The following is a 24488-nucleotide window of genomic DNA, read 5'->3' as shown; positions in this document are numbered from 1 at the left end:
CCGCCCCATGCTTTTGTGCCCAACAAGCAGCCATCGCCGAGGAGCCAAGCTGGTGGGAAAAAATGCTTTCCCACTCCGCTGCCATTTGCTGTGGAAACCCCCATCCAGCGCCCTCCTTAAAACGCTGCTCCGACAGGCCCCGCACTGCTCCGGTGCCAATGGCCTGTTCCTTGCCCGCCATGGCTGCCCCTGCCCAGGCACCTGCTCTCCCTCACACAGCGACCGAGCTCGCGCTGGGTGACCCCGAGAGGCCTTTTTCTCTCCTTTCCTCCTCAGCCAGTCCAGGATGTGGGGAAAGAGCAGGTTAGCGGGATTTGGGTGGGGTGGGCCACCGTGACTCCGGGCGGGCTGGAGGCAGCGCGGGGACCGCTGCGTGTGAGGGGCGGGCGGCCGCGTCCCTACGGCCCCGCCAGGTCACGCCGCCCGCGCCCCGGCCCAGCCCCGCCGGGCTCTCCTCGCCGTGTTACCGCGGCCCCGGCCCCGGCCCCGGCCCTGTCATGGCGCCCGCCCCGCCCCGTTCCCCGAGGGCGGCCCGGGGGCGGCGCCGCGGCCGGCGGCGGGGCCTGCTCAGGTGCGGCGGGCGGAGGCGGCTCGGCCGCGCAGTGCTCCCTGTGCCGCCGCCATGAGCAGCGCGCAGCTGCCGCTCGGGGCCGGGCCGCGGGCGCAGCCCGCCTGGAAGCGGGAGATCCTGGAGAGGAAGCGGGCCAAGCTGGCCGGGGCGGCCGGCGGCGAGCCGGAGCCGCCGGGGGGGGAGCGGCTGGTGGTGGCGGAGAGCCTGGGCCCGCTCCGCGAGAACCCCTTCATCCGGCTGGAGGGCGAGCGGCGGCGGCTGCGGCAGGGGCTGCCCGGGCACGGCCCCGGGGCGGCGCGGCCGCTGCAGCAGTTGCTGGAGCTGTACAGCGCCGTGCCCGGCATCCGCACCATCCGCGCCGACCACATCCTCATCATCGAGTCCAAGCACGACGTCGCCGCCTGCTTCGCCGAGAGGGACGCGCTGCTCGGCCGCCGCCGGGACCCGGCCGCCGGCTCCTCCCCGCCGCGGCGCCCCGACCCGCTGCGGGAGCTGCTGGCCCGCCGCGGCGCCGCCCTCGCCGAGATCCGCGCCGACCAGGTCGTCATCTACGAGGCGGCGGAGCCGCCCGAGGTGGCCGAGCCCGGCACCGTCAGCCGCATCCTCGAGAAGTTCGGGCAGCGGCCGCGGGGCCGCCGACGCCGCGGCGGGAAGGCGCTGACCGGGCCCGGGCCCGGCGCCGTGACAAGCGGGGCGGCTGCTCCTCCGCAGGTGGGACCGGGCTCCCCGCGGGCCGGGCCGGCCGCTCCTCCGGCGGCGCCGGGCTCCCCCCGGGCCGGGCCGCCCCCTCCGCAGGTGGCACCCGGCTCCCCCCGGGCCTCGGCGCCCCTTCGAAGGCGACCCGGCTCCCCCCGGGCCTCGGCCCCAAAGGCGAGACCGGGATCTCCGCGGGCGGTGCCGGCCGCCCCCCAGCCGCCGCCGTCTCCCCCCCGTGCTGCCGTCCCCTCGGCAGTGCCGGCCACCCCCCAGCCTGCTGTCCTGCTGCCGACACCCCCCCGGGATGTCACCCCCCAGCCGCTCCCGGCTCCCCCCCAAGCTATCATCCCCCAGCTCACGGCCCCTCAAGCAGCCTCGGCTCCCCCCCGGGCTGTGACCCCCCAGCTTCTCCCGGCTCCCCCCCCGGCTGTGACCCCCATGCCCACAGCCCCCCAGCCGCTCCTGGATGCCCCCCAAGCTGTCACCCTCCAGCTCACAGCCCCTCAAGCAGCCCCAGCTCCCCCCCAGGCTGTGACCACCCAGCCCATGGCCCCCCAGCCCCTCCCGACTCCCCCCAGGGCTGTCACCCCCCAGCCTCTCCCAGCTTCCCCCCAAGCTGTCATCCCCCAGGCCACGGCCCTTCAGCCCCTCCTGGCTCCCCTCCAGGCTGTGACCACCCAGCCTGCAACCCCCCAGCCCTTCCCAACCCCCGCCGGGGCAGAGACCCCCCAGGCCCTCCCAGCTTCCCCCCAAGCTGTCATCCCCCAGCCCACGGCCCTTCAGCCCCTCCTGGCTCCCCCCCAGGCTGTGACCACCCAGCCTGCAACCCCCCAGCCCCTCCCGACCTCCCCCGGGGCAGTGACCCCCCAGACCCTCCCAGCTTCCCCCGAAGCTGTCATCCCCCAGCCCATGGCCCCTCAGCCTCTCCCAGCTCCCCCCCGCGCTGTGTCCTCCCTGCCTGAAACCCCCCAGCCCCTCCCAGCTCCCCCGCGGGCTGTCACCCCCCAGCCCCTCCCGGCTCCCCCCCGGGCTGTCACCCCCCAGCCCCTCCCGGCTCCCCCGCGGGCTGTCACCCCCCAGCCCCTCCCGGCTCCCCCCCGGGCTGTCACCCCCCAGCCCCTCCCGGCTCCCCCCCGGGCTGTCACCCCCCAGCCCCTCCCGGCTTCCCCCCGGGCTGTCACCCCCCAGCCCCTCCCAGCTCCCCCCCGGGCTGTCACCCCCCAGCCCCTCCCGGCTCCCCCCCGGGCTGTCACCCCCCAGCCCCTCCCGGCTCCCCCCCGGGCTGTCACCCCCCAGCCCCTCCCGGCTTCCCCCCGGGCTGTCACCCCCCAGCCCCTCCCGGCTCCCCCCCGGGCTGTCACCCCCCAGCCCCTCCCGGCTTCCCCCCGGGCTGTCACCCCCCAGCCCCTCCCGGCTTCCCCCCGGGCTGTCACCCCCCAGCCCCTCCCGGCTCCCCTGCGGGCTGTCACCCCACAGCCCCTCCCAGCTCCCCCCCGGTCCCCAGTCCTCCAGGCTGTCCCAGCCATCCCCAAGGCCACAGTCCCCCAGGCCAACTGCTTTCTCCACAAGATCGGCTCCAACTCCTTCACCGTCACCCCCCGGGGTCTCCCCCCTGGCAGCCGCATCCCCGAGCCGGGCGCTGTCCCCGCCGGCCGCCCCACGCTGCCCACGGGGCCACCAGTGCCATCCGCCAGCCCTTCCCACGCCAGAGCCAACGCCAGGAGGCCAAAGCCGGAGGAGGCCGAAGCAGACGTGCCGCCCCTGCCCAGTGCCAGTCTGGCCCCCAGTGCCACCAGTTCCACCCAGCCGCTCTCCGCCTTTGCTCCCCGGGCTGGGGGCTCCTTTGAAATTCTTCCGGCCCCCAAGCCCGACTTGGCTGCCATCCCAGCCCACGACCTGCAGGCCCAGGCCCTGGCCAAGCTGCGCCTCAATTCACGCAATTCCTTCCTCTTCGTGCCCCGCCGGGAGGGCGGCCCAGCTCTGCCCCCGGCCCCCAGCGCCAAGCCGGGGCTGCCGCCACCGTCCTTGGAGGAGAAGGCACCGAAGGAGCCCCCGAAGGCTCCCGCCCCAGTGCAGGAAGAGCCTGTTGTTTCCCCGCCGGCGCCTCCGGATCCGTCGGTACCTGTGACTTACATCGATGACATTGTGGAGCCTGACAGTGGGGAGCTTTCTCCCAGGGCTGGCTCGGCTGCAAGGACAGGGAGCGTGGCGGATCAGCCTGGAGGGGCTGGCACTGAACTGGAGATGGAGTTTTCCTCCGTGCCCGTCTACAGACCGCACTCTGCCCCCCATCAGAAGGGAGGCAGCACCTTCACTGTCGTGCCCAAAAGGAAGCCTGTTGCCTCAGGGCTGCAGACTGTCACTGATGCCAGCAGAAAGCCGAAGCGGGAGGAACAGGAGGAGGAGGAGGAGAGCAAAGGAAAAGGCAAAGCTGTGGAGAACGCTGATGGGCCCCAAGCGGGGGTGTCCCATAAAAAGCGCTACCCCACAGTGAATGAGATAGAAGTGATTGGGGGATACCTGTCCCTGGAGAGGTCCTGCATGAGCAAGACGGGCTCCCGCCGCAAGAAGGTAAACTGCCTGGGGCGCCTCTGTGCCAAACAGCCAGGCTGGAAGCCGCTCAGTACGACTTTTGGCTTGTTTTACCATGAGGCACCGGGTGGGAAGATGGACAGTGTTTTTCTGGTCCTTTTGAGAGCCAGAGGCTTGCCCTCAGGGACAGAGCATTGAGTGCTCTTCCACCAAGTAGATGAGGGTGGGATATGACCTGTGATAACTGCAGGGCCTCTCCCACAGTTGTTACTTGGAGGTATGATAACGGAAAGTAAAATATTTCAGGTATTTACAAAATTTGAGGTGTCCCATGGTTTGAAAGCTGTGGATTTGCCTCCTCTCCAGCCCTGCTCACTGTGTCTGGTGGTGTTGGACATGCTGAGCTCCCCATGGTCGCTGCCCAGCCTGTGACATGGTACAGCGGGCAGCGTGGCATTGCCATTGTCCCTGCATTAGTGATCTATTGATAGAAGCTCAAGAATTAGGTCTCTATTAGGCAGAAAGAGATCAGCAACAATTTAACTCCTTTTGATAGGATTATACCACCTGGCTCCTCATTCTGGATGTGCAGCTACACCTCTCATGATCTGAGAGATGTCTATTGCTCCAAGTGTCTGGAGTGAATGCCAGGTTATCTCACTGCTTGGGATCCTTGTGAACCTTAATTGAGCATTAATCTTTGTATGGCTTGGTGAAATGCATCTGGATGTGATAAAGACACATCCTGAAAGAGCAGGTTATTTTGCTGCACCGGAGGAGGAGGCGTGAATTGCTTGGCTCTGAAAGCAGCCTGCTGAGGTGACAAATCCCGACTTCTAGGTCTGTGACGTGACATGTTTTTCCATAGCGGGAAGAGTTGTTTGACATTCCGTTACCTAAATTCGACTGAATATCTGATGGACTGAATCCACATGGATGCCTGAGGCACTGAGCATTATAATTTGAGGAAATCCTTTGAAAAGGGTGCATCTCATTTAAAAGGCAGGCAGGAAGTGCTGTTTCTCGTGGCGTAACATTGTTAAATTACTTCATGAGAGCACACAGTCTGTATTAATTTGATCATGACTAACGCAGGTAGTAGATCTGGAGCATGAGCGCCATGAGATCCAGAATAAGCAAATAAGCAGGAGTATTGATTCTCGCTCAGTGCTCCTGCAGTTTTTCCTTGTCCTCCTACAGGGAAATGCTTGAACAGACTGGAATTGTTCTGTTGCTTAAATACCTGCTGGCTTGCACTAATTCCAGCTGTTTCCTTGACTCTGCTCAGTTCAGTTTGGGTTATTAATTGGATTTACACCAAATCAGGTGTGTGGTACAAATGATGAAAATATCAAGACAACCTGGGTACTTCTAGGACGGAGCAGGAAATACAGAGGGAAACCTTGTGGGACACACACTCTAGATAAGCCCACCTCTGATGCAGCCAGAGAAGCCGGTTTCTCTGTGCAGGGTGGTGCTGTTGGGACAGCAGACTTGCTGGTAAAAGAATAAAAGCCTCAAGTATGCAAAACCAATTAAATGGTGCACAGCAGAAGCCATCCTTAACATTACAAAAAGGAGGGAGGGAGATGAGGACAAGGCTAGCGCAGTGGCTGAATTGTTTAACATTGGTCAAGCCCTGGAACAGGAGTGCAGAGGAGTAGTGGCATCTCTGTCCTTGGAGCTATTTGAGACTTGCCAGGGGAGAGCCTTGAGCAACTGCTCAGGTCAGACCTGCTTGGAGCAAGAGTTTGGGCTGGAGCCCTCCAGAGATCCTTTCCCGACCTCATGTGATATAATGTGATTCTTTGAAACTGGTTAGCAACTGTTTTGTCTGTTCAGTGGTGGATTGTTGTGGCATTGGGCAGGTCATGTAGCTTCTTCACCTATGTTCTTAATCAGCTTAATAGCATTCACTGTCCCGCTCTGCAAGCACTCTGAAGTGTGCTAAATACTGCAAGGTGCATATACACCTTGCAATACAGTGTTTGCTAAGAATTATACATGGGGGATGCTCTGCATGAGAATTTGCATAAAGATCTAGTTTATGAGAAGAGAGGTATTAAAAGACAAAGGAGGAACTGCCTGTTACATGGCAGAAATCAGGAGGCTGAAACAAATGGGGGGACCCTTTGGAAAATAAGATCCAGCTGAAGGAGAAGTAGTAGAAACCTGAGTTTCAGGATGAAATTAAATGTGTCAATGTAGTGGGAGAAACACAAGGTTTTGTTTCAGTTCCCTTCCTGCTAGGGGTAGCAAGCATGGAGTTTGACTTTGTAGCCAGGGTTTGGAAGATGCTGATGCTGTAGCAGATGGAAAGATTTCTGTTTACTCTTAACCTAGAGGATGTTTGTGGCTTTTACTCTGGGTAATAGGCTGCGTGTTGATGCCTGAAAAGGAAAGAGCTAGTATTAGGATGCATTCCTTGGTTTCTTCCCAAGAGATTGCTGTGTGTCACCAAGGCAACTGGCCAAAAACAAGGTCTGTCTTGTAGTGATGTTGGGGTTTTCAGAAACTTGATTTTTGCCTGAATTGGGCAGAAGCAGACATTTCCTGTGAGCTGGAAGTTGCAGTTCTTTGGTAAAACCAATGTCCCTTTCTCTTTTGTGGATATCAAAATCCAATCTGATGCTGGTTTCAGTGAGCGGCTACCCAGGTCTTTTAGGGTGTTTCTCTCCAGGCAGACCTGCTGGATATGCCCATCTCCTGCCAAGCATCTTCCTTTCCATACCTTGCCTTGGATTTGCTGAAAGGTCTTTAAGCTCCAGGCTCAAGAAAGTGTTGTTTAGTGAGACTTTGATGACTTGGAAAACTTCATCTGCTTGCTGATGCCCAGCAAGAATCTGGGTGAGATAAACAGCAGGTCTAGCACAGCCTGTGTTCCTTCAGATTGGCAGGTGTCTGTGCTTACAGTCAGGGCTAATGATTTATTAGGAGGGAAAGAGGCAGTTGTGACAGACTGATTGTTCTGTGAGATGCAAATTGTGTTTTTCTTCAAATGTGGAAATTCAGCCTCCCTTTTCAGTCCCCTTGTCAGGCCACTGATTGCCTGACAGTGGTAGAGATGCCAGCAAAATGGAGCCGACTCAGTCCACATCCTCTGGTTCACATCCTCTGTGGCTTTTTGGAGTGGGAGGGTGGCTGTGACAGGGTGGGAGTGGGTTCCAGTGCTGCTGTGTTCTCCATGGAGGGAGCTCCAGCCCCCTGCTCTCAGCTGCGTGGCTGCAGGACTGAGTTACAGTTGTGACTTTGCTGTGGCCTGATGGTCTTCAAGGCCTTTCAGGAAAAACAGCTTTATTGTTCCTTGCAGACACTTCAAATATGTGAAGCAGCTGTTTGTTTGGGGGTTGGAGCTGGATTTTGAGCTGATGAGGGAGAGAGAGAAATGCTGTTCCTGTATCAGAATAAAAAAAATGGGTTCCCAGCTCTCTCGTGCAACTAGACCTGCTGTGGTGGGAGAGCTGTCATTCACCCAGGGCTGTGAAGGTGAACACGGGGTTGTGTGTGATGGGACACGATCAAGATCTGCAGGTGGAGGGCAGAGCCCCAGCCATGCTCATCCTGGGGACCAGGCTGTCTGTGTGGGCAGGGAGTTTGAGCTCTTGTCCTCCAGATGTAAAGATGCCCTTCGGGACTGTTCATCTACTCCTGTGATTGTTTTGAGGCCTCTGCAAGTGGTGTCACAGTTCAGATAAAGCAATAGGGGAGTGACTTCAGTTTGAAAACTAAGTGAAGGTTTACAGCTTTGAACGGATGTGCTGGGTTTCAAGTGGAGCGCTGGGCAGCTGCTGGAAAAGGCTGGCTGAGCTGTTGGCTCTGATGGGGAGGACAGGATACAGGTGCAGGAGTGGAAGGAGACCTACTGACCTTTATTCTAAACAGGGAGTGGGGGAGAGGATTCAGAGTGCTGTTGTTGACCTCTGATCAGTGCTTGTCTTCGTACTGTTATTGCAGAAGAAGTAAAGTCACTTCAGCCTGATAGCAGCCCCAGGAGGAAGGGAAGACTTTGCTGCAGAATGTGGATCTTTGGAATCTCAGAGGATAAAACCTAGCTCATCTGAGCTGACAGGAGCCAATCTTGGTTTGGTTACCTGCCAGAATAACGTACAATAAAGTTGTTAGCAAGATAGAAGTCTAGATTTCTGTAAAATATGTGACTGGCATGTTGGAGCGAGTGTTTGGAAAGGACTGCAAACTGCTGATCTAACTGGGGTCCTGAGAAGTAGTCATCTGTCCAGAGGCTTCATGTTCTCATCTTGTTGGAGTCTGGACTCTGCCGTGAAGGTCCTGTGTGTACAGGATTTGCCCTGACTATGCTCCTTCCTTATGCCTTGTCACTCTTGCAGTTCATCCCAAGTCACGGTATGTTTGTCCTCTCCAGGCCCTGGTACCTCTTGGGGATCCTGCAGGAAAGGTGACTTCTGGCCAGGCCACTTGAATGAAGTCCTGTAAATAACAGGACTTGCCAGCCAACAGACATCAGATTGTTGATGGATTTAATGGTTTTTGTTTGTTGTGTTGGCAGTTTGCTGAGTGCTGAAAGGTGAGCTGCAGTCTTGTGTGAGCAGGGCTTACAAGAACAAGGTTGGTGGGAACCAAATGGTTGGAGTTTGATGCTTTCCTGTTTCTTTGCAAAATTGTGTTCACACATGTTCAGCTTCAGCTGAACTTGAAAAAGTTCCATCTTACGTGGACTTTAGCATGGTCCATTTTCTAATGTTCTGAGCTGCATAATGCCTGAATATGGCTTTCAAATGCCCACTTAAATGTCTGCTAAATTATTCTAAGCATCCCTCAGCTTTTCATCATGGGTTGGATTGGGCAGCAGTTTTGTTGGTCTAGCCTGCTGAACTTCTTGACTGCAGGTTTCCATCTCTTCAGTTCTGCTGGAGATGGACTCCTGTGAGAACCAGGTGTAGGCTCGAGATGTTGGCAGGGAGGAACACTCCCAGCTATTGCCCAGACCTGTTTGGAGCAAGTCTGCACAGTGTGGAATATAAATACTGGTGACTGCCTAAAGTATTGTTTTGCAATGTATAACATAACCATAACACCATAAATTACGCTGGTGGTAAAAGCAAAAATGTCTCTGCAAAAATTACTCAGATTCCCTTGTCTCTGTGTTTTGGAGGGGTCAGGACAAAGATTTGTGTTACTTAGTTCTCAGAGAGCTGCATGTTCCTGTTCTATTTTTTCTCTTGTGGCTGTGCTCTGCTGGGGCAAATACATCTGCCACATTTAAGGAGGGGCTGTAGTATGTATCTGACGTGGATGTATTGCATTTTTGATAGATGAGGTCAGCAGTGACAAGTCTGCTCAGAAAATAAGTTTCTTGAATGATCAGCTGTGGTCCCTCCCTTGTGGAGATGATTTCCAGTAGCTGTCAGATGTGAGCAGCCTGTTTCACCCAGACAGTGCAATTTTCCTGCCCTTTTATAATTCTGCTGATTTTTAGCCTATGATGTTGATGGCTGAAGACTCTAGAAATCAGGATCTTGTTGCGGTTCTAGTTTTTAAACCACCTCACAAGCTGCACCTGAGGCTATCGGTGAGGATGTAGGTTGTTTGCTGTTTCCCGCTGCCTACCAGCTCCTTGAAGTGCTGGTACTTCGTTATGCTAAACCCCTGGCAAAGTAGATGAGTCATATTTATCTCATCTCCATAGTGGGAAATTTTCTGTGACTGAGATTCTCCATGGCCTTGCTGCTCCCATGCTTTACCTCATGCCACAGCCACAGCCTGAGCTGCTCCCAAATTTCCCCCGGTTCTCTTCCTCCCATCCCCTGCTTGCCTGCACTGTTGGCAGCACGGGGAGCAGGACAGAAGAGCTAAAATAGAAACTCTTACGCAAATAAGAGAGGAGCCTGCCTTTGAAGCTGGTTAGGACGTGCCCAAGGCTCAGCCCGCCCCAGATCTTGAGATGAGATTTGGAGTGCTTTGTGCTCTGAGTTCTGATCATACGGATTACAGTTAATGTTAGCTTAACCGCTTTCCTTAATCTGTGGACCAGGTTGGAAATGGTTTATAATTTCCCTCCATATCAAGTATTCAGTTTGCCTTGGGTTTGGGTTGTTGCCCCCACTCTGCTTTTTCTAGTACATGGCCACAGTTCCTGAGAAGAGCTGAGGAAGTACATACTCAGGCTGGGTAGGTCAGAAGTCCTGCTTGTCCACATTATATGTGAGATACGGTAGGAAAAATTAAAATGTTTAGTTTCCAGGTTCAGGGGCACTAAAGGATGCCTTGGTAAGAGCTGCTGCAGCAGCAGCATCTCCTTCACCGCTGTGGCTGTGCTCACTCTCCTCCTGAGTGAAATCTGGGCAATTTAAAATCTATTTACAAACCCAGACTCTTCCTTGTGACTGTAGTAGGACACGAGTATGCCATGAAGCTGTAATGGTATCACTGTTTGGACAGTTTGTGTAGGAAGTGTCATGTGAAGTGTCTGTATGGCACAGAGAAACCTCACAAACATCCTGGGAAAATCCAGACTGAAGGAATTTGGTGCTGATGTTTTCTGAGAAGTGCCCTTCAGATGATCCTGGGAACTTGGCAGGACGGAGCTGCTGTTCTGTAGGCATTTGAAAGACTAGAGGCAAGCTGAAGAAAATATCCCAGATGTTATGAGAGCAAAACTCTTGCATACTTAGGAAAATTGTATAGGTTGCAGCTAGTGAAAGTGCAGGTCTGAAGGCATATCCATAAGCCTCATGGTGAGCTTGCTGCACCTAGTCACTTTTCTTGTGTAAGTATCTTTTGCATATTAGTAGTAGACAAAAAAGGCAAGAGAGACATGAACTCTGCTGTGCAGCAAATACTGTTCATATCATTTAAGCCTTTTGGGTCCTGAAGTCTAGAATGAGCTCCTTGCCAGGGTGGGAAGTAATTTCATTCCAATCCTCCCTATATTTCCTGGGAAATCATGCTCCATCTCTCCCGTTTTATCTGGAGACTATTCACTTGCACCAAACTGAGGTATTTGTCAGGATTGCTCTGGTCTGTCTTGGTTGCACAGAAATGTTTGTGGGTGGCACCTCCCAGTACTGCACTGCACTGTAGTCACAAATCTGTAAAGCAGAATCCTCCGCTGTTTGGGAGTTTTGTGTGTTGTCAGTGAATATAACAAGTCTTGACACTAATTGTATCTTGTTTATGCCTGTTCTCTTTGTGTATGCAGATGAGACTTCTTTCATATATGTAGGGAGATTTGTCCAGTTCTTATAGGCCAAGTAAGTAATATTTGAATTACTTGTTAAACTGTGGAAGGCTCTGGCTACTGTCTGCAGATGTGTGAAGGAATGAAGGGATCCTTGGATGAATAGCTGCTTTGTGCTGTGTCAGACAGGGACTCAACTGCCCTGTGGTTGTTTGGGTGCTGGAATCTCTTCTTGTCTGACACAGTCAAGGGAAGAGTTAACAAAGCAGCCTGCTCTGCGATGCTCTCCAGGACTGTCCCTACCCTGTCACTTCTCATCAGGAATTTGAAACTTCCCCGTGTCTTGTACGAGGAGTTTAATATTTCGAATCTCCATGCATTGCTCCTATCTACCATGTGCTTCAGCATATTGATTACACAGAGCTGGCTTTGTGGGTTGCCTTGTAAATGGAGACTTTCTTGTTTTGCCTTGTGGCTTGGGAGCTGGGATGTGATCCTGGAGGCAAGCTCTCCTTTGCCAGCAACACAGCGCTTCCTTGACATGCTACTGCTGTAAATCTTCAGTGCTGCTAGCTCTATTCAGTAACTAACTGTGATGCAGTTAGTTGAGCAAAACTCAGTGTTACTCTTAGGAAACACTTACTGGAAAAGCGTGATCAAGTGAGCGTATGGTGGAGCAGTCAACTCCTGTGCCCTAAAACTTCTCTTTTTGTACAGAATGACAGAAATGTACATTTCTGAAGTGCCATCTGCAGTTTTCTGGGCATACTTAGGCTGCTTCAGCCATAGCAGTACAGGGTTAATCTGATACAGGAACAAAGCCTCAATTGCCCTCCATTTCTAGGGGAACCCGTCAGGGAAAAACCCTTTTCTTCCTATGTCAAGGAAATGCTTTATTGGTACAAAAGCTCCTTATCTTCTCCCAAATGATATCAAATGCCTTGGTAATATGCTGATGCTGCTGCAGCCCCCAGGGTACTATTTTGAGCTGCCACATGTAGAGATAGTGCCTGGAGTTATTCAACAATTTGGGCTGACACATGACTATGTTTTCAGGACAAGTACAGGCATGTAGATAACTTCATTGCTAACTCCTGTGAAATGGCTTATTTTCCCAAAAATCCTTTATCTAAAAGTTTCAGAGAGAAAACTGCATCACAGGGGAGTTGTCTAGATCACCGACTGCAGGTTGTAATGAAAAGAAATGAAGGTCCCCACAAAGGTATGCAGTTCATGAACTGCTGCACCACCTCCTTTTAGTAAATCTGCTGATCTGTGAGAATGGTCAGACGGAAAGACCAAAGTAAACCCTTTGGGGGATCTTTGTCCACCATAAAATATCTGCTCCTACCCTCTGTTTCCACTCTCACAAGCAGTTATTTGTCTGTGCAGGGACAGACCTCCCTTTCACCCCACAGCAGTGTGGAGCTGGGAGGTTGTTCTGTGCTGAGACCCACCTCTTTGCACAGGTCTTGAGCTCTGCTGGGCAGAGCCTCCACCAGCCTACCGAGTGGGTTTTGGTGCTTAAGGAGCTTTTCTGCCCAGCTTGGGAGCTGTTTCTTGCAAACCTGTATGGGATGCTCTATATCAACAGGCTTCCTGATGCGCTCCCAGCTGTCTGCTGCTGCAATTTTCAGGTATCTGGTGTGATGTCTTGTGTTTTCATCTCATTGACCAAATTTTTAGGCAACCAGTGTAGCAGCAGATGTAGCAAAGCTGGGTGTAAGACTGCACAGATGCACAAGGTTCTTCCAAACACTGATTTTGTTCATACTTGTTCTCTCAGAGGTATCAATCACTTGCTCTTTTTGAATTGTCCACCCTTCCTGCAGATACCAGCTGAAAGCCTCCTGGTGCTGCTGTTGTGAGAAAGGAGGAGGCATTTGATTGCCCAGCTGTGAAAAGCTGCTTTAAATCTCACCCAGCAGCATGGTGGCAGTCCATGTATGTCCTCAGGAGTCCTTGCAGTCCCTAATTTTGTCACTTCAGGATTATATTGCTGGGGGAAAGAGAATGATTAGAAGAAAACAAGTACTTGAGAAGAGCAAATCTTGATCCCTGGTGCGATTCTGCTGTTTGGATCTTGTGAAGTACTTGGGTGGCATAACCATGTTACCAAAAAATTGCTATGTCCTTGTCACCATGCAGCCACTGCCCTCTTACCTAGTCTGCAGCAGCAGTGCGGTGGGCTTGGACATGCTGGAGGTGCTGGCTGACGTTAGCAGGGGCAGGAATAAACTCCAGCTGGTGCCTCATGACTTGCCATCCCCTCCAGCTCCTCCGCACACCGAGCGGGGACGGCAGTGGTGCCTCTTGCAGCCTCCTGTAAGAGCTGTGGGCTTGGGAGATGGCTGCTCACAATCGCTCTGTGGGGAAGGAGAAACGGCCTCGGCTGTTTTCAGTCCCATTGCAGGCTGCTGTGATGGGGGTCAATATGCTGACTCTGGCTCTCCTTGCTGGAATATAGTTAAAGGCTGATTTTTTTTCCTCTCTTTTAATGCCTAGAACAAAATTTATTCTTTTTTCCCTTGCTATTATAAGGTGAGTATTTGGATTGCCAAAGAGGTTCCTGTTTAAAAGGTGTAACACACTACATTATCACTTAGGCTTTGCCACATCTGCCAAGAAGCAGATGTGATAATGGGTGGAGAAGAGAAAAGCCACACTAGCGATTGCTCTTGGAGTTGATGCAGACTAACCCCTTAGTTTGCTCCTGAGATTTACGGTGGTGTCTCTGGTTTGTGAGATGCCATCAGGTATTTGCTCCTTCATTAATTGTGGAGTCTTGCAGACTTTCCCTCCTCAGCTTTTGGAGGCAAGGCGTCTGCTGACATTCATTGTTCAAGTTGCAGATTGGTTTCTGTAAACTGGTTATTTTTATTTCTAATATGTCTCTGCACATGGGGGCTCTTTTGTTGTTGGTCCGGGTACAGACTGGGTCCTGACAGCCTGCATCCTCTGAAACAAGGGTGACTTTTTTTTTGTCTTTCTAAGTGAGCCCTCTATGCTTGTTGGATAATGTTTACCCTGGCTTCTCTTTCCTGGGTACTCTATTACTCATTAATGTTCAAATCCTAGCAAATAAATAAATGATTTTTGCTATGGAAACAGGAGTCTGGTGGCTAAACAGCACAATAATCCCTGAAAAGCTTGCCTTATTCTTCCCAGTATGGCTCTGATTGCTGGGCAGAGTATTAATGTATTGATATATGGGTTTGAGTTGGACCCTGGGTTTGTGACACAGTTTTGGTGACACATTCAGCTGAGTAAATAGTGACAAGTCCCTGCGAGCATGCACAGCTGAAGGGTGCAAAATTCTTTTTTTTCACAACTGGCATCTGCTGCTGAGGCAGAAACAGGGAAACTGCTGCTGAGACCCGATGAGCAGAGTTCTCTGGCTGAGCTTGAGTGTGCTTGACTCTTCTGGGATACGTTTTTCTTCTAAAGAAAATAACCCCTGTCGCCATTTGAGTTTCCATAAAAGTCTGTACAGTCTGGCAAGGCGCTGCTGATTGTGCAAACCTGTTGTTTGTGCCATTACTGGGTTCTTGATTTTTCTTTTTAGATGGTTCTTGGAACTATGCACAATGCTCAGTTCTGCTCATTAGCTGCTCAGGGGATTTCTTAAGGCAGTTGTGTTGACCCATGTGTCCTCTAGTTTTGCCCGAATAAGTTGCCCTCCATCTTCTGTTGGATCAAGCAGAGCTGTTTTGTGCTTCCCCTGAAACCACCTCGTGCTTGGAGAGGGGAGCTCACAGTGGGGAATCTGGGCAATGCCACTGCAGGTTTATTGCTTTGAGTTTTGGGGATGCTTTTGGGGCTCTCGCTCTGCGTGGGCAGGGTTGCCCAAGTGCCCGGGGTGGTGTGCAGGTGTGGGGAAGGCGGCCGCTGGTGCAGAGCCTGTTTACCAGAGTCCAACCCCGGGCCAGCGCCTGGTTGTTCCTCCAGTGTTTGCTTTGCCTGGGTGCGTCCCGGTGCGTTATTGCAGGGTGGCCCTGGGGCTTTTCTTGCTTTTGGCAGCAGCTCACTGGGTGCAGGGGGTGGGACGCTACTGTAGAGCAACCCGACATGGTTTTGGGGAGGGGGAAGCTTGTGCTGGGGTGCATTCATGCCAAGTGGGACTGCCTGGTGTCAGCCCTCCACGTAGGCTGCACTTGCCCAGCCAGAGGAGTTGCTGAAGCAGCAAATTACCTTGTTATGAGCTTCCCCCGGGCTGGGGCCCTGGGTGCGTGGGGCTGGCACTGCTGTGGTTGATGACTGCTCTTTCTGAATAGCTTCCATGTTGCCTCCTGCAGCACTGTGGCCTCTCTGCAGCAGGTACCCGAGGAACGCTGGTGGCAGGGGGTTCTGCAGGACACCCAGCCCGGCTCCAGGGAGCGAACGTGGCCCGAGTCGAATGGGCTGTGGGCAAGGGGGAGCTGATTTAGTTTAGGGCTCAGGCTGGAGCTGTTGGTGTGTTGGCTCTGGGCACTGCGTGCGGGGTGTCTCCTGGTCATTTCCGCTGCTTTCTACTCTGTTTTTACTCCCTGGTGAGGCTGTTTTCTCCTCCTGTACTACATGCAGCTTTGGTCCAAATTGGACTCAAAGTGATCTTTCTTAGAGATTTCCTCCTGACAGCAGAAAACCAGGAAAACTCAGTTTTGTCTCCCAAGCTTAAATCCTAAAACCAAGGCACATCTCTCCTGTCCCCTTTATTTTCTGTGTTTAGCCAAGTACTTCTTGCCCTTCAGCACAGTTGCCAGCACTGGTAAGAGGCCTGCATGCAGTCTCTGGCTCTGGGATAACTTCTGAGCTTCCAGGAGCCCTGGGCACCTCCACACTCGTGGCCTTCGTGCCTGGCAGTGTGGCTCAGCCCTGCAGTACAGACGCCACATTCATTGTGAGCAGTCGGTGCCTGCTCCGCTGCCTGGCTCGGATCAGGGAGCGTCTAGGTCAGCAGCAGGGGTAAGAAATTCAGGGAACAGCAACTGGAATGCTCTGATCTTCAGGGCCATTTTATTCTAACCCCTTTTCTCTGAAATATAATAATTCCTCTCCCTTTGTGTCATCTGGAGAAGGTCGGAGTGTCTCTGGCCAGGGCTGGGGCAGGGAGTGGGGAAAGGCAGCTGATTGCCTTCTCTGCTGTTTCCATCGTGTCTTCTGGGAGTGTGTGGAAGGCAGCCAGCCTGTGCCCAAGGTACATCCCGGACTCAGGCAGAGTAGCACACAGCTCTGTCATGCTTCTTTGCAGTACAGAGGAGGCTCTATCGCTGTTACCTGGGTTTGATCCAAGCTCCTGTCATTGCTTTTCTGTAAAGCAGCGGTGAAGTGCTCAGTCTTGCCCCAGTGCTCCTTTTGGAAACCCCTCTCGCCCACATAGCCCCAGCGTGCCTGTCTCTGGGCAGTGCAGGGTACCACAGCAGCAGGCTGGCTCCGGCTCCTGCTCAGGTTCAGGCCCCTGTGCAGTTACAGGTTCAGCTTCAGAAGACCCCGTTGGCAGCAGCAGCATCATCACACCGGTGCTGCACGTGCAGGAGGTGCAGGGAGGCATCGACTGCTGTTGCAAGAAACACACTCATCTGGGCAGCCCGTGTGGTTGCTCGGTAGCTGCTTGGGGCCACGTGCTGTTTCTCAGCCTGGGGAGTGTTTTGTATATGAGGGAAACTGCAAATGTGGCACATGGGGCAAATGTGCTACATGTTCTTCTTGCCAGTTATTATTATACAGCATCAAAAGAGATCTTCTGAACCACCCAGCTCCTGTCGCCTGTCACAGGCAACCATGCCCTTTTAATTCTGTTCATAACCCTGTTAGCTCAATTTTAAATGTGGTTAGAAGTAAAGGGATCGCAACACCCTTTTAGGCAACTGCTCCTGAACCTTGAACTACATTGGCTAGATACTTCCCTACTTTTGGCATTAATTTATTCCTGGCAAGATTATCCTCCTTGTTTTTCTGTTGTATGCTGGCATCAGCTGTTCTTCTCTGCTCCTTGGTGTTTATTTTCTTGGTGTACTTACAAAGTGCTATTATGCTTTTTTCCAACCTTCATTTTTGCTAGTATGAGCAAGCTGAATCTCCTCTCCACCTCTTGAGATGACTTGTAACCAGATCATCTAAGCCGAACGGTAGATAATGATTAGGACATGTAAGGCTGCAGGGGAACAATCCCTTCCCTCAGCTTTTACTCTGAACAGCACATCTGGAGTTACTGTGTCTGAGTTTGGGTGTCCTGCTACAGGATAGATGCAGAAACTGGAGCAAGTCCAGCAGAGGCTACCAAAGTGTTCCTGGGGCTGGAGCAAATGGCATATGAGGAAGAGCTGAGGGAGCTGGTTGTTCAGCCTGGAGGAGAGAAGCGGGGAATCCGACTGCTGCTTCCAACTACCTGCAGGGTGTTACAGGGACGGTGGAGCCAGGCAGTCCCTCTTTCCAGTGGAAATACCTTGCTTTATTTCTGGTTTATTTAAGCAGCATCCTCATGATGCTACAGTCCTGTAGCCAATCCAGAGTTTTCTTTCTCAGTTATTCACAGGTGATGAGCTTCTCTTTGAGCAAGTCTTGGTCTTAAACATCATTCCATTTCTAGTGTTCTTGCTCTCCAGTTTTCTGAATGACCCATAAAATTCTGGTTTTCCCTTGACAAATTCCCATGTTGGAGTCATCTTCATTTCCCAGTCTCACAGTTACTGTGCAAAGGTTGTTATTGAGAATACTAATTAAAACCAGTTTCAGAACAGAACCTTTAAGGACTTCCCACTTGCCCATTATTTTCCCTCTACTACTATCATCTCCCCTTCAGCTGCTTCCATCTTCTCACTTCTGGTATTAAACTCTGTTTTTATCTAGCTTAAATAGCTTTTTTGCCAGGATGTCCTCCCAAAAATGTAGTCCTGATCACTGATGTTGCTGTTGTCTAGAGCATGATCACACAAACAAGTTGGCAGGCAGTAGCAATGTCACCTTTCCAACATGTGGATGCTTTCCTTTCCTCCTTGGCAACACCGATCCCTCTCGAGGGACACGCCAGCAGCTCCTCCTGGCTGCAAGGCATCAGTGTTAGATGATGGCAAAGTATGTGCCAGGGCAAAAAAACAGAGGTGCTCTCGACTTCTCAGCCTCCATCCCATCTATTTGGCTACCTGCCTTTGTGGCTTCTCTCAGTGTGGTAAGAGGTTCGGCAAGGCACGTGCAGAAATGTGGGGGGATATGCAGTGCTCCTTTAAACCAGGCTGAAGCCCTGGCGTGGGAGGTGGCCCTTGCGTTAGGGTCAGTGGTTTCTTGTGCCACTTTCTAATAATTCTCCTTCACTGTTGTCTAGATGAAGATCTCTTTCAATGAGACAAGTTTGCAGACTATGTTTGAGTACCCATCAGAGAGCTCACTGGCAGAAGAGGAGGAAGAGGAAGGACATGCTCCTGAAACGGAGGAGGACAAATCTCGCACCTTTCACATTCCACGCCCAAATAGCACTTTGCAACCCAGTACAGCTAACTCAGGTGAGCCAGGCACCGTGGGGTTACTGGTGCTGCCTGACACTGTCCATGTTTCCTCCAGACCCTTATAGAGCTCCACACAGGTGGAAATGCTAATGGAAGTGACTTTTGCCAGCTGATGGCAGAACTTGGGCTTAGTGGGCACAAGGCTTGAACCAAAAGAGAGAACTGCATGTGGGCAGCTTCCATGCTGTCCCTGCCAGGATCCTGATCCCACTTCGTTTTGGGGTGGTGAAAAATATTTACGTCAACTTTGTCCTTCCAGCAGATTTATCCAGCTATACCCCAAAGCACTCCGTGAAGTTCAGCACATGGCAGGAGCAGAAGTATGAGGAGACGCCTGCCACAGAGGGACCCCTCCTGAAGGAAGCCGATTCCCATGGGAACCAAGTCATGGTGAGACTTTAAATAAGCAAGTCTTGTCTTTGTCCTGCTGTGCTCCTACCCGGTGCTCGGGTTGGTCTGGACAGTGGATGGGACAGGACGTGCTTTCCACTGAACACTTGTGTTTGTGCTCACCGCCCCAGTGAGGCGAGACACTGCTCACAAAGGGACCAACACAAGGTCCCCTGCCCCTAGCAGGCCTGCATCTCCCTGTGTGTGTAAAGGAGACTGAGGGCAGCTGGCACACTTTGTACTCCAGGGCACGTTTGGAGGGGGGAATTAAATGTGCTCGTTAGCTCTGGGCAAGGCGCCACTGCTGCCTTTGCCATCCAAAGGTGCGGGTACTCATTTGCTTTGGATTTGATGACACCTCCCTGTCAACTCTGCTTTCTCCACAGCTCACCCCAGCAGAGAAGGCCGGACTCTCCGGTTTCAGCAGCGAGCCTGCTCTGTATTTTTGATCGCTTCATCTTCTAGCCTGCAGCAGCAGCTGCTGGACAAAACGTGTCAGTGCACCTTCCGAATGTCCATGCAAGCACCATGGAAATAAGCTTCTGGGTCTCTCCCTCAGCACAGTTTGCTTTGGATCCTGATGCCAAGGGTGGACTAGATGCTATCGGGCATCTTCGGAGAATATTTGCACTGGATTCTGGGATCTAACTACTACTTTTAAGGCATATAATTTGTTCTGCCTGTGGCCTTGCATATTCCTTGTTCAAGATCAGCTGCCAGTTTGGCAAGTGTTTTAAGAACAGATCTGTAATCCCGGAATGGATGTAGTTTCTCTCAATGCTTACCTGAGTCCACTCATCCAGGCACCATACAGGGTCTGGACAGCTTTTGTAACACTTCTCCCATCAGAGGCTCCAGTGAAGAATGGTTCTGGAGTTGGAGCACTGGGAGTATCTGGGCAGTTAGCCAGATTCACAGAAGTGGTTGTGATTTGACATCTAGATTGGGTGTCAGTTTGGAAAACCGTTGAAGATTCATAGTTTGTTCTTGGCATGTTTCTAGGTCTAGTTTCACTGAACCATTATGGAATTAATGTGCCAGTTATGTTCTTGTGAAGAAAGCCGAATGCACTGTGTGAGGGATGGGAAGGGGAATAAATGCTTTTAGTTTTAGGTGTCATTTTTGCACTGATCTGTAAACAGGTGTCCAGACTGGCTTGAGCCTCTTGAAGATTCCCAAACATTGGCCATAGCTTTTATCTGTCCGTGCCCAACTCTGGTGTCCAGACCCTAGTAACTGCTGATTGTGCTTCACTTTGGCAGTTCCTCTTGTTGCTTTGTTGTAGCATCTAATGGGGCCAGGCCCAAGACGTATCTGTCTTCGCTGGCGGGGAGGCTTCCTTCTAGCCATGCTTGCTCTACTCCTCTAATGCAAAGCACAGGAGGGCAATTTCACTCCTTCTGCAGAACTTGAACAAGGAATATATTTTTTTTTCTAGAATTTTTATAGTTCTATTGTAATTGTTTAATGCAGCCAATATGCAAAAGAATCTGCTAGACTCTTTAAGTTTTCTACTACTGTAAACTCAGGGTCAAAACTGCACTCTGGAAAAGATGGAACACTGCTGCTAATGTGATTTGTACTTCTGGGATTAAAAGAGATGCAGATGGAATAGATACGGCCTCTTTGGGCTTTATAAAATGAGTGGTACCCCAGTGTGTGGCTCTATGCAAAGGAACAGGCTGATATCTTTGATTAAACTTGATATTTGTACTAGTTTGTCTACTACAGATAGGTGAGAAATACCTAGTCAAGCTGACTATGAACTGAATATGCTCCGGCTATCTTGCACTTGTTTTGGTGTATACTGTAGCAGCTGGAGGAAGGTTGTTCTGCTGAAAAATATGGTCAGGACTAAATGTGTAGGACATATATACTTCTAGCTGTTCTCTTCTGCTCTGGGTGCCTAAATGTTTCTGAAAAGATAATGCAGAAAAAAAAAAAAAAAGTCTCAGCAGCTTGTTAGATGTTAGCTGGAAGGGCCATAAAGGAAGATCTTCCATCTCCTACTTCTAAGGCTTGTCCTTTCCAAGCTAACTTGTGACCTCCCAGGCGCAGTGTGTGGCTGGCAGCACATCTGCCTGTGACACCACACAAGTACACTGGAAAGAGCAGTGAATCCCATGTGCTGAGGCTTCTCCCATTAATGAAATACTTCAGGACAAGATGCTGAGACTGGGGTAGAATGAGGAAAAATGCAGGACTGCTAGTAACTGCTAGATTTAAGGGATGGGTAGGTTACCGGATAGGTGGAGTTAAACACTGAGCACTGCCCATGGCTAGCACCCATGCACACAGCCAGAGGAGATCAGGAACCATATTTGAACAAAAGGTTATGCACAGCTTTTCTAGCAGAAAAGGTCCCAGTGAGCATCTTGCACTGTGGAAAACCTCAGGCTAGTTTAAGGCAGCTCTATCTCTAGATTTGCAACTTAATAAACTGCAAGTGGTGAAGCAAAAGCTGCTTGCAATTAAAGTTAACGAGACAAGGTGTCTGAGCTAGTCCTGACTTCATTGTGCTGTGGATCAACAAGGAATGCTAAAGCCAACAATATCCTGCAGCTTGTTCCACTGACTTCAGCCAACTGAAATGCTGCTCTGGTACTCTGCATGCTGTTCTCAGTGAATTAGCTTTGTGCCTACAACTTCTCTGGTTAGGACAGGCTCAGTGGAGGTGTGAGAGTGCAGAGTGTGCTTCTCAAGGGGAGCACTTGGTGCCCTGGTGTGCTGCTGACTTCTCCTCCTTCCAGTTTGCCTGCTCTACCTCACAGCTGTGATTTGCACCTTGCTGAGTGCTGCCTTCCGCTTCCCAGCTTTGTACTCTAATCCCTGCCTGTACCTCATGAACCCTTAGCTTGTTCTTGGCAGAGTAAGGTGAATGCTGTTTTGAGGGCAGAAACATTAGCTGGTAAGTCACCTCCTGGGATATGCTTCAGTATCACTGTGCTCAAAATAGAGTCTTTTTTCTTTATAGGATGCCTACCCTGATCTCTAGCATTTGAGGATTAACTGTAGTAGATCTCTAACTAATACCAAAGTGCATCTGAAAGAAAAGTTTACTTCTGCAAAACAAATACTTTTAATAAATGTGTGTCATTCCTGTACCAGAACAGCAGCTGTCACAGACCAACAGGACTTTACAGGTTGAAGAACAAGTTTAGGAATGCTTTTCTTCACGTGCTTGTTTTTCTTTTGAAGTGCTTTGTGGCTCACTGGCTTTACCAGCATTTTCAATTTCTCCCTTCAGGACATCTAGCAGTGTCTGGGAACTCTCCAGAATCTGGGGAAGAAAGAAATAAAAATAGCTTATTCTTACATAAACTCTTATGAGTTCCCTTTGAATTTAGCTGATCTACCTTGCAGCAAGAGGGATTCTGCAGCGCTTACAATATCTCATTCTTGGTGACGTATCATCCTATCTCACTGCAGGAATATCTGTGGTGGAATTTCTCTGGTTCGTGCCCATATTCTGAATATGAAACACTTTAAACAATTTATCTGTCTTGGAGCACAAGGCAGAGAACTTCCTGAAGCAGGCTGTGGGATGAACTTCAGGTTTTGGTTTTGGTGTTTTATTTTTTTTTGTTTGGGTTTTGTTTGTTCTTTTGTTTTGTTTTGGGTTTTTTTTAGGGAGATGTTGATACCTGTGCTTTTCAGATAAGTAGTAAATTGTGCTCAGCTGACCCAGTTTCACCTGTCTTCCACTGTTAAAACTGTATGCTTCAAGTTTCTTGCTTAAGGTCATTGTGGAGTTGAATTAATCTTTAAGTTAGACTAAATGTTTCCTTTTATTCTTTCTCCTATTTCTAGCTTATATTGTATATAACCTCACATTCCCACTTGCTATTGTCTAGGAAGCAAGGTTACAGAAGGTTTAGGAGATCTTGTTGCCTGTTCCTCTTGCCATTTTAAAGTTTTAGCACCATGGACAATTGTAACAAAATGCGGTAGTAGGGTTGTAGTCCCAAAGATCATTTATGTTCCTGTGAACCTGTGGAAGTCAGAGGTGAAGGTAAGTGCCCTGCAGGACGAGACACTGGCAGAATGTGTTGGTAGGATCTTGCAGTCTTGTCCGTAGAAGAAGGTGGAGTCCTGTGACTGTCACGGGCTGGGAAAAGGCAAGGAGTGTGATTACAGACAAGAGATGTACATCCACAGGAAAAGAACTTTGTTACTGGTTTCTGTTTGCATGATGTCTGCATTTCCTCCCTAACCACCTCTGCTTTTTACTTACTGTGACTGTCTCTTTATTTCAATAAACATTAATTCATTTCTAGGTTGGGGGGTTGTGACTTGTATCTCAGGGAAGGTTTATTTTAAAAGGTGTTGTTTGTTCATGTAGCTTTACAACAGTTTCTAAGCTGTTAACTCTTTATGCAAGTTCTCCCCTTCACACCATCAATTCTTGAAGCAGGCTCAGAAAACAGCTCCAGCCTCAACTAGGAAAGAATTGTCACTGGAATGTACTGACTTTGGGAGATGAAGACTTGATACAGAGTAGCAACCACATTAAAAAAACGCATAGGAAAAGGAGACTGCAGGCAGCATCTAATGGGGGGTGGGGTGGGGGTGGGTGCTTTTGAACTAAACAGCTCCTTGTTGCCAGCCAAGGGAAGGTCATTGTTTATCAGAAAGTGGGCTGGAAAGATTTTTTTTTTTTTAAAAAAGCTGATTGGTGTGTAATTCAAAAGTGAATTCAGCTGTTACCCTGAATGAAGCAGATGAAGCAGTCCCTGCCTGGCAGAGTTTAAACTATAGGAAAGGTGATGGGGCTGAGACATCCCAGTAACTGAAATAACAGTAAGAGCCCTGGTGCTGTTCTCCTCCTCCCCACTTCTTTACTGAGCCAACATTTCTACTTTTTTAATATCATGATATTATTCCCTTACAGATGGAAGAAATTACATAAAAAGTTGGGCAAAAAGGGTAGAGTGCCTAGTAGGCCAACAGTTCTGTCATCAGTTTGTTGCTACCTGTCTGAACTCATGGTCTTCCATAGTTTCCTCCTTCCCCCCCAAATGATGGTTTGAAAGATGGTCTTCTTCTGGGGGTCCATTCCAAGGACCATTTTGATGTATTCTGACAACGTGCTTCAACTTGAGCTCCAGTTTCGCTCCCTCAGCTCCGAGGCCCCGTTACCCTTCCCCTGTCCTGCTCGGTGGTGCCTGCGGTGGGCGCTGCGGGCCCGGCCGCCGGCCTGAGCCCTCGGCGCCGGCGGGTTTCGCTGCCCCGAGCCCGGGCCCACCCTCCCCGTCAGCGGGGGCGGCGAGCGCCGGGAGCTCTGTCCCGCCCGGCAGTACCTTGCCGTAGGCTGCCTCGGCCTCCGCGATGGTCCTGTCGAGCTCTCCGCGGGCGGCCAGGTGCCGCGCCAGGCTCTCGCTGGTGCCGGCCAGCCGCTCGGTCAGCGCCCAGATGCGGCCCTGCAGCCGGCTCCGCTCCGCCTCCTCCCGCCGGATCCGCCCGCTCAGCTCCTCCCGCCGGGCGCGGAGCTCCGCCAGCCCTGCGCCGCACCGGCCCCGTCAGTCAGCCCCGGCCCCCTCGGCCCCGGCCCCTTCGGCCCCGGCCGCGGCCCCGCTCACCCTCCCGCAGCTCCGCGTTGTACCCCCGCAGCGCGGCCCCCGGCCCGCTCATCGCCCCGGCTCGGCCCTGCCCAACGTCCCGC

At 51.7% G+C, this 24488-nt stretch overlaps 2 protein-coding genes across 2 annotated transcripts; one reads left to right on the top strand and one right to left on the bottom strand.

The window, feature by feature from the left end:
• The first annotated feature begins 567 nt into the window (after nucleotides 1-567).
• On the top strand, nucleotides 568-20442 carry TPRN (taperin). Its single transcript, XM_042786464.1, has 6 exons — nucleotides 568-1885; nucleotides 2564-2692; nucleotides 2780-3838; nucleotides 18256-18433; nucleotides 18696-18826; nucleotides 19213-20442. The coding sequence occupies exons 1-6, from the start codon at nucleotides 623-625 to the stop codon at nucleotides 19273-19275; spliced, it is 2823 nt and encodes a 940-aa protein (XP_042642398.1). The 5' UTR covers nucleotides 568-622; the 3' UTR covers nucleotides 19276-20442.
• A 1439-nt stretch (nucleotides 20443-21881) lies between these two features.
• Nucleotides 21882-24475, bottom strand: LOC122152748 (Sjoegren syndrome nuclear autoantigen 1-like). The gene is made up of 3 exons (XM_042786463.1): nucleotides 24406-24475; nucleotides 24127-24326; nucleotides 21882-22106 (listed from the first exon to the last, which is right to left on the bottom strand). The coding sequence occupies exons 1-3, from the start codon at nucleotides 24455-24457 to the stop codon at nucleotides 21984-21986; spliced, it is 375 nt and encodes a 124-aa protein (XP_042642397.1). The 5' UTR covers nucleotides 24458-24475; the 3' UTR covers nucleotides 21882-21983.
• Between the last annotated feature and the right edge of the window lie 13 nt (nucleotides 24476-24488).

The sequence above is a fragment of the Tyto alba genome, unplaced genomic scaffold (genome assembly GCF_018691265.1).
Source record: "Tyto alba isolate M040663 unplaced genomic scaffold, T.alba_DEE_v4.0 Super-Scaffold_11, whole genome shotgun sequence".
Classification (NCBI taxonomy): domain Eukaryota; kingdom Metazoa; phylum Chordata; class Aves; order Strigiformes; family Tytonidae; genus Tyto; species Tyto alba.
This window is presented reverse-complemented; position numbering and strand designations above follow the sequence as displayed.